General features: G+C 38.3%; 1 protein-coding gene across 4 annotated transcripts; it reads left to right on the forward strand.

Annotated features, from left to right (window-relative positions):
• The first annotated feature begins 10,465 nt into the window (after positions 1 to 10,465).
• KCNJ8 (potassium inwardly rectifying channel subfamily J member 8) lies at positions 10,466 to 18,117 on the forward strand. Of its 4 annotated transcripts, none has more exons than XM_058743421.1 (4): positions 10,466 to 10,481; positions 10,816 to 10,954; positions 11,808 to 12,249; positions 16,426 to 18,117. In XM_058743421.1, the coding sequence occupies exons 3-4, from the start codon at positions 11,876 to 11,878 to the stop codon at positions 17,324 to 17,326; spliced, it is 1,275 nt and encodes a 424-aa protein (XP_058599404.1). In that variant the 5' UTR covers positions 10,466 to 10,481; positions 10,816 to 10,954; positions 11,808 to 11,875; the 3' UTR covers positions 17,327 to 18,117. The 4 variants fall into 4 exon arrangements, with proteins under 4 accessions (XP_058599404.1, XP_058599405.1, XP_058599402.1 ...); XM_058743420.1 differs by lacking the exon at positions 10,466 to 10,481 and adding an exon at positions 10,561 to 10,661; XM_058743422.1 differs by lacking the exon at positions 10,466 to 10,481 and having other exon boundaries at positions 10,556 to 10,954; positions 11,221 to 12,249.
• The last annotated feature ends 227 nt before the right edge of the window (positions 18,118 to 18,344 follow it).

The raw sequence follows: 18,344 nt of genomic DNA on the forward strand, positions 1-18,344 counted from the left end.
ATTGACTTTTTAAGCCCAAGTTTTATTTCCCTGTGGGAATGACTGCATAGCTCACAGCCTGTGAGACGCTTTCTCACAACCACCCATTCAAAACAAGCAGTAACACCCACCTAGAATTGCACTCTCTCATCCATTTTAGGATCCTCAACACATATGACAATTACTAGCATATTTTAGATAGAGGCACCAAGTCCTCCCAGTGACCTGTCACTCTCAGACACTTACAAATGCCAAGCACTTGGCCCAGGCACTGAATTTGCTATGTCATTGGCAAACTGGAAAAGAGAGGTAGCAAAAGACTATGACTTGGGACAAGATTTCACCTGAAAATAGGAGCTCCTTTTCTTTGTTCCCACTTCACTGGACTTCTAGCATATATTAAATTCAGTAAAATATTATATTGGAAACACAAGGCATCTAGGCTTTTGGCCAGAAACGTAGGGAAAAAATTAGCAAGCCTAATATTTCATGAGAAATTCTTGGCTTAAAGAATATTTTAATAAAGCTTAGCTATGTGTGCCAATAAAGCAGAGAGATGACATAATGACTTATGATTTAAACATCATATCTCTGTAATGTCTAGTACCATCTTGTATCAAACAACACGAGAGAAGCAAAATCCCTGGGGGAAAGAAGAAAAGAGCAATGTAAAATCAATTAGGATATCAGTAGAATGCATATCGCATAAACCATTTCATTAAAAATTTGATGAAAGGATAATTACAATGAACAGGTTGAGCAGATATGACGTGAGCCTTTTAGTATCATCTCATTTAATCTTGACAACAATTCTACAAGGTAAACATTATCACTATTTTATAATTGAGGTTCAGATTGGCTAATTTGCCCAAGGTTTAGTGGAACAGAGATTCAGGCAATCTGACCTCAAGGCCCACACTACTGGCCATGCACTATACTAGACTGAGGATTCACTTAGTGAATCTATGAACTTCTCTTGGAAATAAATGATTTATATGATCTATGATACATAAAAGAATAATATGTTAGCCTATGGAGAATATATTGAAAAGATTGGATCAGGAATTAGAAAACCTGAGTTCTAGTCTTGGGTCTATCACATATTGGATGTGTGGACTTGGATTAATCATTTTAAGCCTGAGTTTCCAAGTATTCATTCACAAAAAACAAAACAAAACAGAACAAAACAAAACAAAAACAAAAACAAAACACAAAAAGGCATGATAACTGCTCTGTCGGCTTCATCAAGTTTTTGTGAATCTCTGATTAAATGGTGGTAAAAGGATTTAATGATTTGAAAAGCACATTCTGATATGATATTAGTCTTGAGAATCCACTACATATACCATATCTTAATAGTATGATGTGGGATTATTTTTTAAGTCACAAAATAAGCTTTTTCCCTCTTAAAAAATTGATATGCTTCCAACTTTACAATGGTGAGATGATATAGTCAAGCTGAGATATTATATAAAAATGGCTCTAGACTATTGATAGCCATGGGGTTCTGGAAAGAGCAAATGCAAAATCAGTCTGTTGGGGTATAACCTAGATCTCCTGGAAATTAAAAACAAACAATAAAATTAATTCACACTCAAAATTAAAACCACATGAGAAAGTGAACCACCATGAGGAGAAGCAAGAGACACAACAAATAGAAATATTAGCACAAGAACTAGAAATACTTTTTAAACTATTTTTTTTTTCATTTATTTCTTTCGAGAGAGAGCACAAGCAGGGGAAGAGCAGAGAGAATCCCAAGCAGGCTTCACACCTTCAGTGCAGAGTCTGATTCGGGGTTCAACCAACGAACCGTGAGATCATGACCTGAGCCGAAATCAAGAGTCAGATGCTTAACTAACTGAGCCACCCAGGGGCCCTAAGAACTAAAAATATTAAAACAATCTATAAGAGATTTAAAAATATGTATGTTTGCCAATGAGGATGTGAAAATGTACTCAACATCATTCTTCATCAGGAATGCAAATAAAGACAGCTAAAACTACAAAGACTAGCAATAAAAAGACTAAAACTACAAACCGTAGCAGGTGTTGGTGAAGTTACAACTTTCATACGCCGCTTAAGGAAGTATAAATGGCACAACTTGTATGGAAAATGGGCTTTTTCTACTAAGGCTAAATATGTGCCTATACCAGGACTTACAGTTCCACTCCTGGGCATATATCCAAGAGAAATGAGTGCTTATGTCTACAAAAAGACTTGTACAGAAACGTTCATAGCAACTTTATTCATAATAGTAAAAAAAAAAAAAAACCCAAAACAAAACAAAAAAAAAAAAGAAAACCCCAAAAATTTATTTATGGGTAAATAAATGGTGGTTTAGTAGCACTTTGAAATACATGTAAAACCACACAGCCAAATCTCACACAAAATTAAGTAAAGGAAGGCAGGTACTGAAGAGTACCTACTCTATGAGTCCACATATACAAAGCTCAACAGCAAACAAAACAAACTAATGATGAAATAAGTCATAATAGTGCTAGCTCTGGTAGGGAGCAATAACAGTCTGGAAAGGAGCAGCAGGACATCTTCTGGAGTGATAGGTATATTTTATGTCTTGATCTGTGATCCATGCAGTGGTTAAATGGTGGTATGCACAGGTTTTTAAAAGGTGAGAGAAAGTAGATTAATTTAGAATAGCCAAATAGAACTAGCAAAGAAAAAAGAGCCATTAAAATTAAAAACTCAGGGTGCCTGGGTGGCTCAGTCGGTTAAGTGTCTGACTTTGGCTCAGGTCATGATCTCACAGTTCTTGAGTTTGAGCCCCACGCTGGACTCTGTGATGACAGCTTAGAGCCTGGAGCCTGCTTCGGATTCTGTGTGTCCCTCTCTCTCTGCCCCTCCCCTGCTCACGCTCTCTTTCTGTCTCTCAAAAATGAATAAACATTAAACAAATGTTTTAATAAAATTGAATTAAATTAAAAACTCAATGGACAAATTAAATAGTAATTAAGCTTAGATGATGAGGGACTTTTTTCCATTGGACACAGATCTAGAAGGTACCCAGAATGCAGCACAGAACAAGCAGATAAAAAATATGAAGTATAATAAGAAAATATGGAGAACGTATTAGAAGTTCTGAAACAGGTGTCTCAGAGGGGAAACAAACAAACAAACAAAGAATGAAGAGGATTTAAAGAGCCAAGAACTATTCCTAAAAAAAAAATCAGACTCAGATGATTTCAAAATTATTGCACTTTCAAGGAGGAACTAATCCCTATTCTATTTAAACTATTCTGATCCAGAGAGAAGGAAAATGCATCAGTTAATTTTACAAAGACTCATAACATTCATCCAAAACCAGGCAGAGAGAACACAAAGAGAATAATACAGACCAGTCTCACTTATAAATATTTATGCAAAAATCCTAAATAAGTATATGCAATTCAGCATTATATTAAAATAATAATTCACCATGACCACGTGCAGTTTATCTCAGGAATGTAAAAATAATTCAACATTTTTTAATCTAGTGACTTAATTCACTAAGTTAATTGGCCAAGGAAGAAACAAAAAAAAATAACTTTGACATTTGCTAAAAAGGCATTTTATGTAATTCACCAGCCATTATTAATTTTTAAAAACCTAGAAAAGTAGAAAGAACACCTATCTACCTTGAAATGATAACTATGTAAATTACATATTCTGGAAGCATTGTCTCAAAATCACTAAGGAGAAGACCGTGCCTGTTACCGCCATTATTATCCACTATTGATCCAAAAATATTAACAAATGCAGCTTAAGAAAATATTAAAATAGTTATAGTGATAATTAAATACTAATTAAGGAAGCTGTCTCAAAGTTATGATTTTTTTAGAACACATTACATTTTAAGTATATTGGTGTGTGCTAAATCCCTTACATCCTCACCTAGTTTCAGCTCCACAACTCTGAGAGGCAGACGTTAGTGTCTCCATTTTACAGAAGAGGAAATGAGGTTCAGAGTGATAGAGTATGTTGCTCAAAGCCACCAACTAAGGAAGAGGCAAAACTGACAACTGATCCCACATCTTTCTGACTCTAAAACTATGTGAACTTAAACAAAAGGTTACAGTATATTTCATGCGTCTTCCCCAGTTCTTCACTTTTTAAAAAAAAAAAAAGATTGACCCAGGGGCGCCTTGGTGGCTCAGTTAAGCATCTGACTCTTGATTTCAACTGAGGTCACGTTCTCACGGTTCATGGGTTCAAGCCTCACATCAGGCTCTGCACTGACAGTGCAGGGCCTGCTTGAGATTCTCTCTCTCCCCCCCTCTCTCTCTTCCCCTCCCTTCCTCATGCTCTCTCAAAAATAGATAAACATTAAAAATTTATTAAAAAAAGATTTACCCAACTGCATAATAAATTTCTGTAGGTTTACAGAAAGATTATATCATTACCCCATTTATTTCAATTTTTTTAAGCTTACTTATTCATTTTGAAAGAGAGACAGACAAAGCTAACATAGGAGGGGCAGAAAGAGAGGGAGAGACAGAGAATCTCAAACAGGGTCTGTGCTGTCAGCACAGAGCCAGATGCGGGGTTCAAACCCACAAACCATGAATGAGATCATGACCTGAGCTGAAACCAAGAGTCAGACACTTAACCGACTGACCCAGGCACCCCTTACCCCATTTATTCTAACAATAAATGAGGTAACTTGGCATTTTAAATTAGTAACAAATACCAACTATTTAATTCTGATATGAACCTGTTTAGAAAAATGACTTTGTGAAAGCTTTTCTGGCACAGATAATTTTTACCTAAAGGAAAATCCAGGTCATTTAGTAGCAGGGAAAAAAATCGTAGCAAATAATCGTGGAGTCTAAATATCATTTTAAAACTTTCAACTTCTATAATCCCTTCTGCAACTGGCATTTATGAAAGGTGGCAATAAGGAGTCACCCTACTGAGAGTTCTGGAAAATGTCAGATTTCCCTTTCCAAGCACCATATGAGTCACTGATTTTTCAAAACATTGTGACGTGAAAGCTTAGCAACAGATCAGGACATTGTTGGGAATTGCTCTTTCCCTAAGAGCTTCAGAGAAGCCTGCAAAGAGTTCCTATAGCAAGACAGATCCCAGGCTCATGCAAACTTGTCTTTCTTGGCACAAGAATATCAAAGCATAATTTCAAGGTCACTATTCTTCATCTTCTCTTGGAAAAGACCCTACCTGTTTTATTTAGTACTAGAATTTTGTGCCCTACCAGCAGAAAATAATTACCACAGGTACTCTCCACTTGACTGAAGGAACCATTTTTCTCTTGGAAACACTATTATAGTAAAGCAGACATGTTGATTTCCTGGGTCCTTATTTTATTAGTGTCTTGGCTGGCTTCTTTTCAGTTCCTGGTGTCTTGATTAAATTCAAGAGTTGAGGAGACACCATTGCAAGTGTTGGTTAGTGAACACTCCGAAGGTCAGTGAGTTCTCAAAAATAATACTCAAGTCTATAAAATGACACGGGTCATGTCTTTTTTTCTCAGTCTTAGGTTAGGGAAGATAGTTAACTAGTAGTTAACTATTAGGAATCTGTGGGTCTATACCTTCCCCCCTTCCCACCTCCACACCCAGCTCTGAGATCTTTCACCCATCACCAAACCAAAATCAGCATTGCTACATTAATAAGAACCGACATTTAATATGTACTTTTAACAGGCTAGTCACTATCTGAGTGCTTGATATGGATTGTGTCATCTTGCCCTCATAACAATTCTGTGAGCTTCTTATACCTGAGTGGGCAAGAGAATCTCCAGGGGAACCTTTAAATAGGCTCTATTTTATTAGAGTATTTAAGCATTCTCATTAAAGATATTTTCTTTTCTTTTTTTTTTTTTTTAATTTTTTTTTTTAACCTTTGTTCATTTTTGAGACAGAGAGAGACAGAGCATGAATGGGGGAGGGTCAGAGAGAGGGAGATACAGAATCTGAAACAGGCTCCAGGCTCCGAGCTGTCAGCACAGAGCCCGACGCGGGGCTCGAACTCACGGACCGCGAGATCATGACCTGAGCCGAAGTCGGACGCTTAACCGACTGAGCCACCCAGGCGCCCCTAAAGATATTTTCATGTGGGGGCCTAAGATTTTATATCTTATTCTATTCTTGCTCAATAAAAACTTAGAGGGGCATAAAATAATGTTAACCAGGTATTTCTCATGTAGCTGGATGATGGAATAACAACCATCCCTTTGAGATACTGTCCAGTGAGAAAAGCACAGGATTTGGGTTCAGATGTTTTGAGTTTGTTGCAGCTTTTCATCTACTAGGTATTTGATATGGGGTAAGTTATTTAGCCATACTTTAATAGAGTCGTGTGTGAAAGGAAGAAAACAACCCAGCATAGCTGTATAAAGGATTAGGTCAATGTTTTTCAGAGCCTAGTATATGCAGACTCTCTATGCTTTGGGTAAATGGAGGGGTGGATAGATAAGTGAATATTCTTGCCACTTTCCCCCCACTTGTCTGTTTTTCCTCTTCTCCTTTCTATATTTGATCTTGTTCCTATTCTTTGAATATACCAAACCATTTCCTTTATACTTGCTCTTGAGCTGCCTGAAGCACTCTTTCCCCCTGTTGGTCAGCTGGCTAATCCTTCCTTCAAATTCCCCCTTCTTAAAGTGGCTTTTTCTGAGCCATATGTAAAATTGTCCATTTCTGGCTCCAGTTACTTTCAATACTTTTCTGTTTTATTCTCCTTATAAATCTTGACACCATTGATAACTACACAATGTATTACTCAGTTACTTGTTTGCTAACAGCTTCCTCCCCAAGAATGCCTTGGCACAGAGGCTTTGTTTTGTTCACCTAGATGTGTACTAAAAGGTAGTGATTACTATGAATGCCTCCCTTCCTGACTTGTGGATCCACACCTTGAGCTGCCATAAGTTTGAGGAGCTGAGCATGCAAGCTGGGTGGATTCTTTTTCATGAATGGTGCTGATGGATATCCTTGAAGAAATGGGGTGACCTAATTTCAAGGACAGGGAGACTTTTTTGTACATAAATAGATACACATCTCAAAAAGAAATGGTCTCTAAACTCATTGGAACAGATAAGTAAGAAGAGTTATACTGTCATTGCCATTTCATGATAACTCAAAAAAAAGTGAGTTTATAACATGCTGTTTTGATTACTAGTTTATGTAAGAGTTTTATTAAGCTGATTCCCAAGCAATGTGTTCCAAAGTGGTTTATATGAGGACACTAATAAGGCAGCATACCAAGCAAATAGACCAACTGTTACTTGGGCTGCTAACATGAATCCTTTCCATTGTCATGTTGAAGACTCTCCAAATTCTTACGTCTAATATGGCTCAGGAAATCCAAGAGTTTGATATTCACAAGTCTAGTCAAAGGCAAGCACATTAAATGCAAGGACTTCACCCTTTATATAGAGAGTACTTTCAAGGATTTCACCAATTTATATTTGATAACCAAAGCCATAGACAACTGGGAAAAGCATCAACCTAATACTTTCTCCACTTGTTTGAAGGCACCTGACAAACTTTGTTTTCAGAAAAATTAGGAATTGCATAAACTTCTTTATTCACAAATAAAATGCTCATAGGGTCTAAAAGGAACCTAACAGATGTTTACTTAAAAGTGAACAGATATCCTTGAATTGCTTCCCAGTCACATAAATTCCTCTGGTATGCAACATGAGCAGATTCTAACAGAATTTTTAACATCTTAAAGTCAAGAAAATCACAAGATTTTAAAAGTTAGCTCTGTTCTAAACTTATTACTGGTCTCCTCAAGAGTGGAGCACAAATTAGTCTTCACTAATCAAAGAACAAATAGGAAAATTATTGAAGAGTAAAGAAAACACATGTAACTGTTAGTGGATGACAGCAAAATAATGATTAAACAAGTAGACCAATAAAATAAGCCTTAAGTAGTAAATGTGTTCTTAAAACATTGATTTCTTTAACAAGCTTCTCAGAGGTAAATTTAAATGTTCACTATTTGGGCCATAATATGAGAATAGGAAGATCAAAAAGGAGAGAAACTAGATATCAATCAATAATAAATACAGCTGACTCTTGAACAAGTTAGGGGTTAGAAGTGCCGGCCCCATGTACAGTTGAAAATTCATATATAACTTCTGACACCCCCAAAAACTTTACTAATCACTTACTTTGACTAGAAGCCTCACCGATAACAAACAGCGTGTATTTTGTATATTATATGCATTATATACTGTATTCTTACAATAAAGTAAACTAGAGAAAATAAATTGTTATTAAGAAAATAATAATAATGTTATTAAGAAAAATACATTTACAGTACTGTATTGTATTTATCGGGAAAAAACTGCCTAGAAGTGGACCTGTGTGGTTCAAACCCATGCAGTTCAAGTGTCAATTGTATTTTTCTGTTACCACAGTAAATATCACAGTCAGCTCTGACTTTTCCCTCTCCCACTACTGATTCTATGTAACATTCTTTTTGTATATATTTGCTTTGCTTAGCAGCCCCAGACCGCAATTCCTTTTTTAATTAATATAATAGTTTCCAGTATCTCCCTCTGCCAATCACAGAGTTTTGGAGCCCAAGGGACTCTACTCAGAAATGCACTTCCCAAAGCCATCATAGCCCCTGCTTCCTGATCAACCCTACTAAATCAGACTCTTACTGTGTTTTTTCTAATCAAAATCTTTCCATGGCTTACCCTTATGCATTGAAAACTGCCCAGACTCCTTTGTTGAGCATTTAAGGCCATCAATGCATTTATTTTCAAGTCCCCAATACGGTTTTCAGCCTTACCTTTTCCACATATTGATTCCAAAGTATTTTGTTAGCACCTCTGTCATTTGAGCTGTGGTAAGCTAGAGGCTTAGTTAGGACCCAGAGGTAAAGGACTCCCAGCCGTGCCCTCTAGTAACTCTCATTTCATGGGGGGGGGGGGGGGGGGAAGGGGGGTGAGTGGCATGGAGACAAGTACATGAATAACCCATGTGTTGAGAAGAGTGGTGACCACGGCTGCCCAGGCAACACTGAACGCCAAGTGTCTAATCCTGCCATCTTGTTGACCTTGCTTCATCGATGGTAATTCATTTAGCTTCTGTTACTAAATCATAACCCACTCCTGCCAGTACTTCATAATTTTGTTCATGATGTTTCCTCTCTGTGGAATGTCTTATCTTTGCCTTTCTGCATACCCCAAATATACATTGTCTGAAGACTGGATCAGACGTCAATTCATCCATGAAGCTTTCCTTATTGTCTTTGTCTTACTATCTCTCATTTGAATTCCTATAGCAATTTGGTTGTATTTCTTTTTCTCATTTGGTTCACATCCTTGCTTGTATTGGAATTTATTATCAAACTCCCATTTCTCTCACTACAACCATTTGCCTCTTCAGACAGCAACTATGATTGTGTATATATATATATATATATATATATACAAAAAAAACAAAAAATCTTTACAAAATAGGTGTTCAATGAATATTCCCTGAGCTAAAATCATAATAGGGAAAAAGTTGTACACCAAACTCAATTGTAAAATAGAACAATGAGGGGATTAACTATACAAATAGATCCCCACACACTTGTAGTAAATCTATGACATAAATTACTGGAAAAATTAACATCAATAGAGAGGAGAGCTACCACTAACAGACCAGCATCCCCAGGCTGAAAGACGCTAAGATCTATCCACAATGGGAAAAAGTTCTTCACTGCCATTATTAAACACTAATTTTAGGTCTTTTGGAAATTAAGTGAACATACTGTTTATTCTCCATACACTTTCTGTCCTGAGTCTTGGAAAATACGTGAAATTTCCAAGAATTAAAGTTTCCATTAACACAAGTGCCAAATCAGGAGGCCTGATCTATGGGACAAAGCACATTTGTCTTTGCTGGCTCTTATTCAAAAAGCTATAGAAAGATATTCACTGTATAATCTTTCTTGTGCGCAATTGCTCTGTTTTATCTTTCAGACCATCTAGACAAGATAGAGAAGCTGCAACATTTCAGAAAGCAACCAATTACTGAAAAATGGCCATTTGAGTTCTAAGTGTTGACAGCGATTTTTTGTTGGGGGTAAACTTTCTCACTGTAAGGGACCCCAAATGTTTTTTTGTTTTTGTTTTTGTAGGTTGGGGGGGGGGGGCGGGTGTCTTAGTGTGCCTGTGTGCACGTGCGCGTTTAACTTCCTGAGAACTAGCTTTGGCTGGTGAAGAAACAGTTTACTGGGTTTCAGAACATCTTCCACCTGTATCATCCCCACTAGTTCGAAATTTAATGTATATAAATATGTGTGCACACAGCGTGAACACCTCGGAAAACTGTTCTCTGATTTCTATACCTGGTTTTATTCAATCTTAAGTAGCCCAGTTATCTACCCACATTGCAAAATAAAAAATAAATTCTCTTTACGTCAGTGAACTTGGACTCAGCAAGTTCTCCCTCCTGAGCAGGGAGCCTTTTAAAGACTTGCGTGTCAAACTGGAGGCCCGGGGGGTCGCCGCTACTGGAGGAGAACTGGCCCTACAGGTCCCGCCCTCCCTACCCCCCCTCCCGGTTGCCCCTCCCCTGGCCAGCTCGCTACCTCCGCGGGTTGCGCCTTCCCCCACTCCCCTCCCTTCTCTATCTCGCCAACTCCGGCGGCCTCATAGATCTGGCGCGCGTCAAAGCCTGAACCGGGAGGCTGATTTGTAGAGCATCAGCCCCAAGGTTCTCTTCCCCCAGCCCCTCCTCCTTGCACTGCAACGGCCAGGGGAGTAGCGCTGAACCGGGGGAGGGGAAGATCTACACCCATCCCCCTTCCTCTAGCCTTCCCGCGTTCAGACTCAGTTGCACCTTTTATTATTTTAACTCTTCTCCTTAGGACACGCGGTCCCCGGATTTGTCCCTCCGGCATTCGCGGTCCCTGCACCCGCGCGCCGGGATGGGAGAACAAGGGACCTGCCCGCGGTCGGCCGGCCTGTGTAGGGAGGTGCAGCTGCCGCACCCGCTGCCCAGAGTCTGTAAGTTTCAACGCTCCTCCCGGGGAGGGGAGGGGGAGGCTGCTCGCACCCCCGCAAATGATTTAAAATGCCAAACACAGCAGAAGTTTTACAGTATTAGAGAGACTTTTCGGGGCACACTCTTCTAACTCTATCTTGCAATCCGCAGGTTATTGTCCGGGTTTTTCCTGCGGCTTGTATGTTTGTTTGAAGCCTTCGCTGTAAAGTTTTCAATTTACAATATTATGAATTCCAATGGGATTTTTTTTTCTCTTTTTTTAATGCAGTTCATACTTGTTTAACATTTAAAATACTTCTTCATCGTTTTCAAGTTACATAGCACATCGCTTATTATTATTTTGTCAAATTTCACTAAACATGTTATTTATACTGCGCAAGAGGCTACGGCCTTTTCTCTGCCTACTTCTAAAAATAACGGAGGAAGAATTTCCTCTCTGTACTTTTCATATTGCTATATCGTCTAAATAATAAGTGGATCGTAATACCCAGCTGGTTTTAATTTCCACCATAGACGCCGCGTGTTTGTATCTTTGCACTAATCTACAGACGCGGTTAATCTCGGAATTATCATTGAGCCTGCTGTTTACAGGACGGCTCCTGGTTTTGTTTAACTAAGGCTCTGCCCGTGTTCATAACGATACAGAAAATTGAAACACTTCCGATTCGTACCAAATAATTTCTCCGCGACTCCAGAACTCAAGCGCAAAAACTAGAATCGTGTTGGGATTGATAAAATCATACCTTAGCTTTGCAGGTCACCTGGAACGTATACACATATCCCTGAATGCAAGAACTGAAGAGGTGAGAAAATGGGGGAGGGGGGAGTTTTAAAATCGTCGTTTGCCTTATGCAGGAGGACGTCCCGAGGGAAGAGGAGTCAGGTCAGAGACAGGTGAATAAGCTGGCTATGGTGACAGGACGATGTTGGCCAGAAAGAGCATCATCCCCGAGGAGTATGTGCTGGCGCGCATCGCCGCGGAGAATCTGCGCAAGCCGCGCGTCCGAGACCGCCTCCCCAAAGCCCGCTTCATCGCCAAGAGCGGGGCATGCAACCTGGCGCACAAGAACATCCGCGAGCAAGGGCGATTCCTTCAGGACATCTTCACTACCTTGGTGGACCTGAAATGGCGCCACACGCTGGTCATCTTTACCATGTCGTTCCTCTGCAGTTGGCTGCTCTTCGCCATCATGTGGTGGCTCGTGGCCTTTGCCCATGGGGACATCTACGCTTACATGGAGAAAAGCGGAATGGAGAAAAGTGGTTTGGAGTCCACTGTTTGTGTGACTAACGTCAGGTAAGAATGCAGTGGGATGAGGCAGGGATTGAAAACGGTGTGGGAAAAAATAGGAAACTGCCCTTGCTCTCCTCTTACAGTTATTTTTGTGGAAAGTGAAATAAAGCATTCCTTTAGTACCTTTGGGCACAAAGAAGTAAAAAAACAAAAACAAACAAACAAACAAAAAACTAATCTGACACATTAAAATCGTTTTAAAGGAAGCTTTATGGATGAGGAGTCTCTGCAAACGTGGAGCTTCAATCCCTCTGGCTAGCTTTAAAAATACTGCACTGGTTATTATAAAAATGGTTATGATTCAGAGGATTCCAGAATGCCTCACTCAGAAAAAGCACATATTTAGTTTTCAGTATGAAAAAGCTGCTGGCTATAGTTCTAGTGTCCACGGGTAAATATCTCTGAACAACAAAAAATATTGTGTCAATGCTAGCAATATTGTTCCAATATTTCTCTTGCCCATGACATTTCCAGCAATAGTGAGGGAAATGGGAAAACACTGGCAGAGAGGTGTCCTAGGTTAAAAATCCACTAAAATTGAAATAAGTAGCTACAAGCCCTTCTTTATCAAGAGTATCTTATATAATAGCTGGTTGCTAGCATTGGTTATGCTAAGATGCAGAACTAGAAAAAAATTAACTTTTAATGGAAATTGATCCAAGTTTTTCATGGAAGGGATTATACAGAAGTACCTTAATGTTGTGATTTTCTTTACAAGTTTTAATAGAGTAAAAACAAGACCGTCCTCAGACTGCCTAGCTTTTGCTTCTTTCTCTTGTAAGTGTTTCAATGGTAAGTAAAGTGAATTTCATTTCACTTGGCCTAAGAACATATTTTCACATGGCCTAAGAACAATTAGATGGGGTGATCTGTCCTTTAATTTTTGTTGGAAGGTGCAAAGAGATCATGTATATCGATTGCAAAAATAGTCACTCTGAAGCGAAACAATGGCAATAATACTGGAAACTTTGCCAGGACATTTTCTGAGTAATATTACAAATTTGCGTAGTGTACAAAGCAAAGCAACTTGAACAAGCACCATTCTGCCAGGCAGCTGTAAAGAATGAGACCTTTGCTGACCCTGAAATCTTCTGAACTTAGCATACCATTGCCAGAAGCGGAAACCCAGACTTTGAACTTGTCCTTGTCCGTCCTTCCATTTCCTAAGTAACTTCAATGCCAGCGTATCGGGAAGAGATGCAACATTTGTGTGCAGAGATCACACATCACAGATTTCAGCTCAGATTTTGAGGAGAGAAAAATATACTGAATTGATCCATTGCCTTTATCATCAAGTAGATATTATTGTGTCTTGAACTTTTCACAAACTTTTCTCTGAAAGAAAATATAGATGAAAAATGTCGGTGATCATCAGCGTACTGGATATAAAAGAAACAAAACATTGTGTTTAACAGGTATTTGTAGGCCAAGTATCATTTTCTATAATATTTCTCTTTAAGAAATTTATGGACACTGATATTGGTGAACCAATTTCATATCAAGATAAAATTTTAACAAACGTGCAGTAGATACTCATAAAAAGAGATTAAAAAACAATAAACCTCAAAAATAAATGGCAGATTTTATTTACAAGACAAATATTTTGGCTTTTCCTGTGAAAAAGAAGTCATGAAGCAGTTTATTAGAGATATAGCATTGGGGCGCCTGGGTGGGTCAGTTGGTTGAGCGCCCGACTTCGGATCAGGTCAATAATCTAGCGGTTTGTGAGTTTGAGCCCCGCGTCTGGCTCTGTGCTAGCAGCTCAGAGCCTGGAGCCTGCTTCGGATTCTGTGTCTCCCCCTCTCTCTGCCCCTCCCATGCTCATGCTCTATCTTTGCCTCTTAATAATAAATAAATGTTAAAAAAAATTTTAGAAAGATATAGCATCAAAACTAACATCCTTTTGATGATTTTTTAAAAAGAACTTTATAGAGTGCACTGGTTGCTAAAAGCTGTTTTACTGCTAGCTTTTATTTTTCACAAGATGTGTTCTGAAGCATTTTCATTACCCTGATGTATTCCTGCTGGTATGAATATTCCATTTACTGTGAGAAATGACGTCTCAAATACAGTGAGACAAAGTTGATCTCCTCAGCATGACAATTTTTGATTTTTAGTTTTGCTTCTTACCTAAAAAAATAACTTGGAATCTTTTAAGGTTAAAATCTTACTAATTTTATTTTTAATGTTTTCCTACTGTTTATACTTCATCTCAACATTTAGTTTAATCATAACCAACCGCACATAATAAAAATTTTTTCACCAAAAATATAGAACTGGAAAATCTCCATTCTCTCCCAAAGGGGATTAAAAGATGTCGATAATATTTCTTATTCTTTACATTTCCTTACCTTTCGTAAGTTAAATATCCCACCATGTCATCAAAATTAGAAACAACGTAGAGTGATGGTTACTCACCAGTATGTCCAAATAACATTCTACCATTCTCACTTTAGGATGGCTCACTTTCCCTTTCATGTGGATGACTTTCCAACATGAGTCAGAAAATAAACCAACATGTTTTCTTTCATTCAGCCTAATTCCCTCTGTATCAGAACAAATGAACAGCTGAACACTTTCTTCTTCTGAGGGTGTTTAGCATGACAGGTGTCCATAAAAGGCTGGGTCTTGTACCACATAATATTTAGAATTAAATTCTTTCATAAAACAAACAATACATAAAATACAGCATATGAATAATCTCCCAAGCCATTAAAATGAAACGGAATATTCACCGTCAGTCTGCTCCATGAAGTACATATACATTATTAGAAATCAGTGCTGTATCCAAGTTCCTCCCCTGGGGTCCATTCTTAATCTTTACGAGTTTTTGTATCATACAACACATCTTTTGTGTAGCTAGTGCACAAAGCAATTATTGTGGTTTCCATGAATCTTTTTAGCAGCAAAAGGGGTAAAAGGGCAATTTTTCACGTTCCACTGGAAAGCTAATCAACAGCATCATATATGCTTACCCCTCATGGTGTTGCACCAAAGGGCAGTGCAGATACTCAGTATTCAAATGTTTAAGCATTTTGCCCACTCATTGTGCATGGCATTTATAGATAGATAATACTCTGGCAGATAGCCTACGCATGGTTAATCTATAAAATTAGAGGACTTTGGAATTGGCATTGGGGGCAAACATAGGACTAACCTTGTTTATGTAAAGAAGCCATGGCAATATAGGTTATGTGGGTAAGTGAATAAATTAACCTTAAGAATAACCAAATGTGGTGTATCTTAACCAGGGGAACAAATCAGACTTACCTGAGAGCTTTTTGTAAGTTTTGCCCAGTCAACTTTGAACTTACCAAATCAGTGTTTGCACTAGATATGGAAGAGAGGTACAATTTGAAAAAACTTCCCAAGAAAATACTGACACTTGTCCACTCTTTCCTTTTGCTTCTTTCAAAAGATCACTAAGCTAGAAGTGACAGAATTCAAGTTCTCATTAATTATGTGATCTTGACATAGCCACTTACAAATCTCTTTCTCAAATTTTTCCTTTAATGGCTTCAGTATTCACTAGAATTAGAGAACAAGATGGGACAATCAATTTAAAAAAAGTTTTCTTTCCGAATGGCAAGACATTCTTTTTTTATTAAAAATACTAATATTTTTGAGTCATGTGTTTTGTACCACCATTAAGCACCATGCTTTGTCTGTATAAGGTATACAATAAGTGTTAGCCAATGAATATGATTTTAAGGGTTGTAAATAATAAAATGTTCATTTATTACTCAATACCTTCCCATATGACTCAAGTCACTTAAACACAGATATGCAATAAATAATAAACATAGAAAGTTTCACCAAGTAAACTATGCCTTTGTGAAAGTATTTCACAAAGTAAAATATGCCTGTAGATACAAATATGTATTTATTATTTTAACTTATTCTTTTAATGCTTTCATATAAGTAGGCCCATCATTATGTGATGTAGAAAATAACAGAATTGTATCCCAGAAGTATGAAAGTGGAGGTATTATGATGAGAGAGGGGGAGAGAGAAAGTGCTTGTGTTTAGAATCAGACATTTGACAAGTTAAGTTGCCAGGTGTTTCCAAAAGTATTGAATAGCTTTTGGAGGAAGAAAATGGAAAATTCAGCTTAGCATGTTATTTCATTATTCAAAATTTGATCTGATGGCACCGTTTTCTGATATCACTCCTTACAGGTCTTTCACCTCTGCTTTCCTCTTCTCCATTGAAGTTCAAGTGACAATTGGATTTGGAGGGAGAATGATGACAGAGGAATGTCCCCTGGCCATCACAGTTTTGATTCTCCAGAACATTGTGGGTTTGATAATCAACGCAGTCATGTTGGGTTGCATTTTCATGAAAACAGCTCAGGCTCACAGAAGGGCGGAAACCTTGATTTTCAGCCGCCATGCTGTGATTGCCGTTAGAAATGGCAAGCTGTGCTTCATGTTCCGAGTGGGTGACCTAAGGAAAAGTATGATCATTAGTGCCTCAGTGCGCATCCAGGTGGTCAAGAAAACAACCACACCTGAAGGGGAGGTGGTGCCTATTCACCAGCTGGACATTCCTGTTGATAACCCAATTGAGAGCAATAACATTTTTCTGGTAGCCCCTTTGATCATCTGCCATGTGATTGACAAGCGCAGCCCCTTGTATGATATCTCAGCAACTGATCTTGCCAACCAAGACCTAGAGGTCATAGTGATTCTCGAAGGAGTGGTCGAGACTACTGGCATTACCACACAAGCAAGAACCTCCTATATCGCCGAGGAGATACAATGGGGCCATCGCTTTGTGTCCATTGTTACTGAGGAGGAAGGAGTGTATTCTGTGGATTACTCCAAATTTGGCAACACTGTTAAAGTAGCTGCTCCAAGGTGCAGTGCCCGAGAGCTGGATGAGAAGCCTTCCATCCTTATTCAGACTCTCCAAAAGAGTGAACTATCCCATCAAAATTCTCTGAGGAAGCGCAATTCCATGAGAAGAAACAATTCTATGAGGAGAAACAACTCTATCCGAAGGAACAACTCATCCCTCATTGTGCCAAAGGTGCAATTTATGACTCCTGAAGGAAATCAAAACACATCGGAATCATGACAGCAAGACAACCTCAAGAAAGTCTTTTATCAAGTTTTGATAGTTTGTGCAAAGCACTGTCAGACTATTCCAGAATGGAAACACAGTAATTTGTCCTTCTGTATCTTCATGCACTAGATGATACTCATATTCAAGCAACAGCACTTTCTGTGTCAATAAACAGTAACACACAAGGTGGAGGATTCATGGCTGACACTTGTTTCATACATGCAGTATTTGCAGCTATATTATGTATAGGAAACAGTATGTTCTCATTTTTCTCCATTTGAAACCCAAGAATTGCATAATAGACCTTGAATATAAAAGTTGGCCAAGGAATGATTTGTTCAAAATGCTTAGAGGTTAAAACCACTAAAAGAGGTTAAAACAGATTTCTCTGTTTCTGTTGGTCACTCTGGAAATGCAAATAGGATGAAGGGCGGAAACCCAAAATTTTGTTGTTAACACCTTTTGTATATCAACCAGTATGTTATGTTGCCTTCTTTTTGTTTTTTTTTCCCAGATACTGTACCTGGTGAGAGGCCTGAGGCAAAACCTGCTGGTCTCTAGTTGCTTCTAAACAGGTTCTGTTCAGTCACTTCTTCACAATGATCTTTGCAGGTTTCCTCATCCTCCTGATGGCAGCCTATTGGTGGAACTGGGCAAGGAGCTTTAGAGAAAAGTAAGAGCATTCCTGTCTCATTTAGGACTGGATTGCCAAAAGTGACAGTTACTTTTTTGGCTTCTCACTTCTTACAAGGCCCCATAGGGAAATACTGTATTGAATATTTTATTAAAATATTTTCTTTGTATTCACTGTAGTTTTGTGATTTCTCTTTCACAATATTATCCCTAGTCAAAGCTCAAGGGGAAAAAAAAAAAGCATTTTTAGAGGCATGTGAAAGAGATATACAGTGATAATACCTCTCAGATCTTCTTGCCTTTGCAATTGGTTATTCCAAGGGCACTACATCTTTTTCTTTCATTTTGGTTTTATTTCCTTCCAAGATTTGAGATGTTTTCTTAGCTCTTCTTTCTG

The sequence above is a fragment of the Neofelis nebulosa genome, chromosome 8 (assembly GCF_028018385.1).
Source record: "Neofelis nebulosa isolate mNeoNeb1 chromosome 8, mNeoNeb1.pri, whole genome shotgun sequence".
NCBI classification, from domain to species: Eukaryota; Metazoa; Chordata; class Mammalia; order Carnivora; family Felidae; genus Neofelis; species Neofelis nebulosa.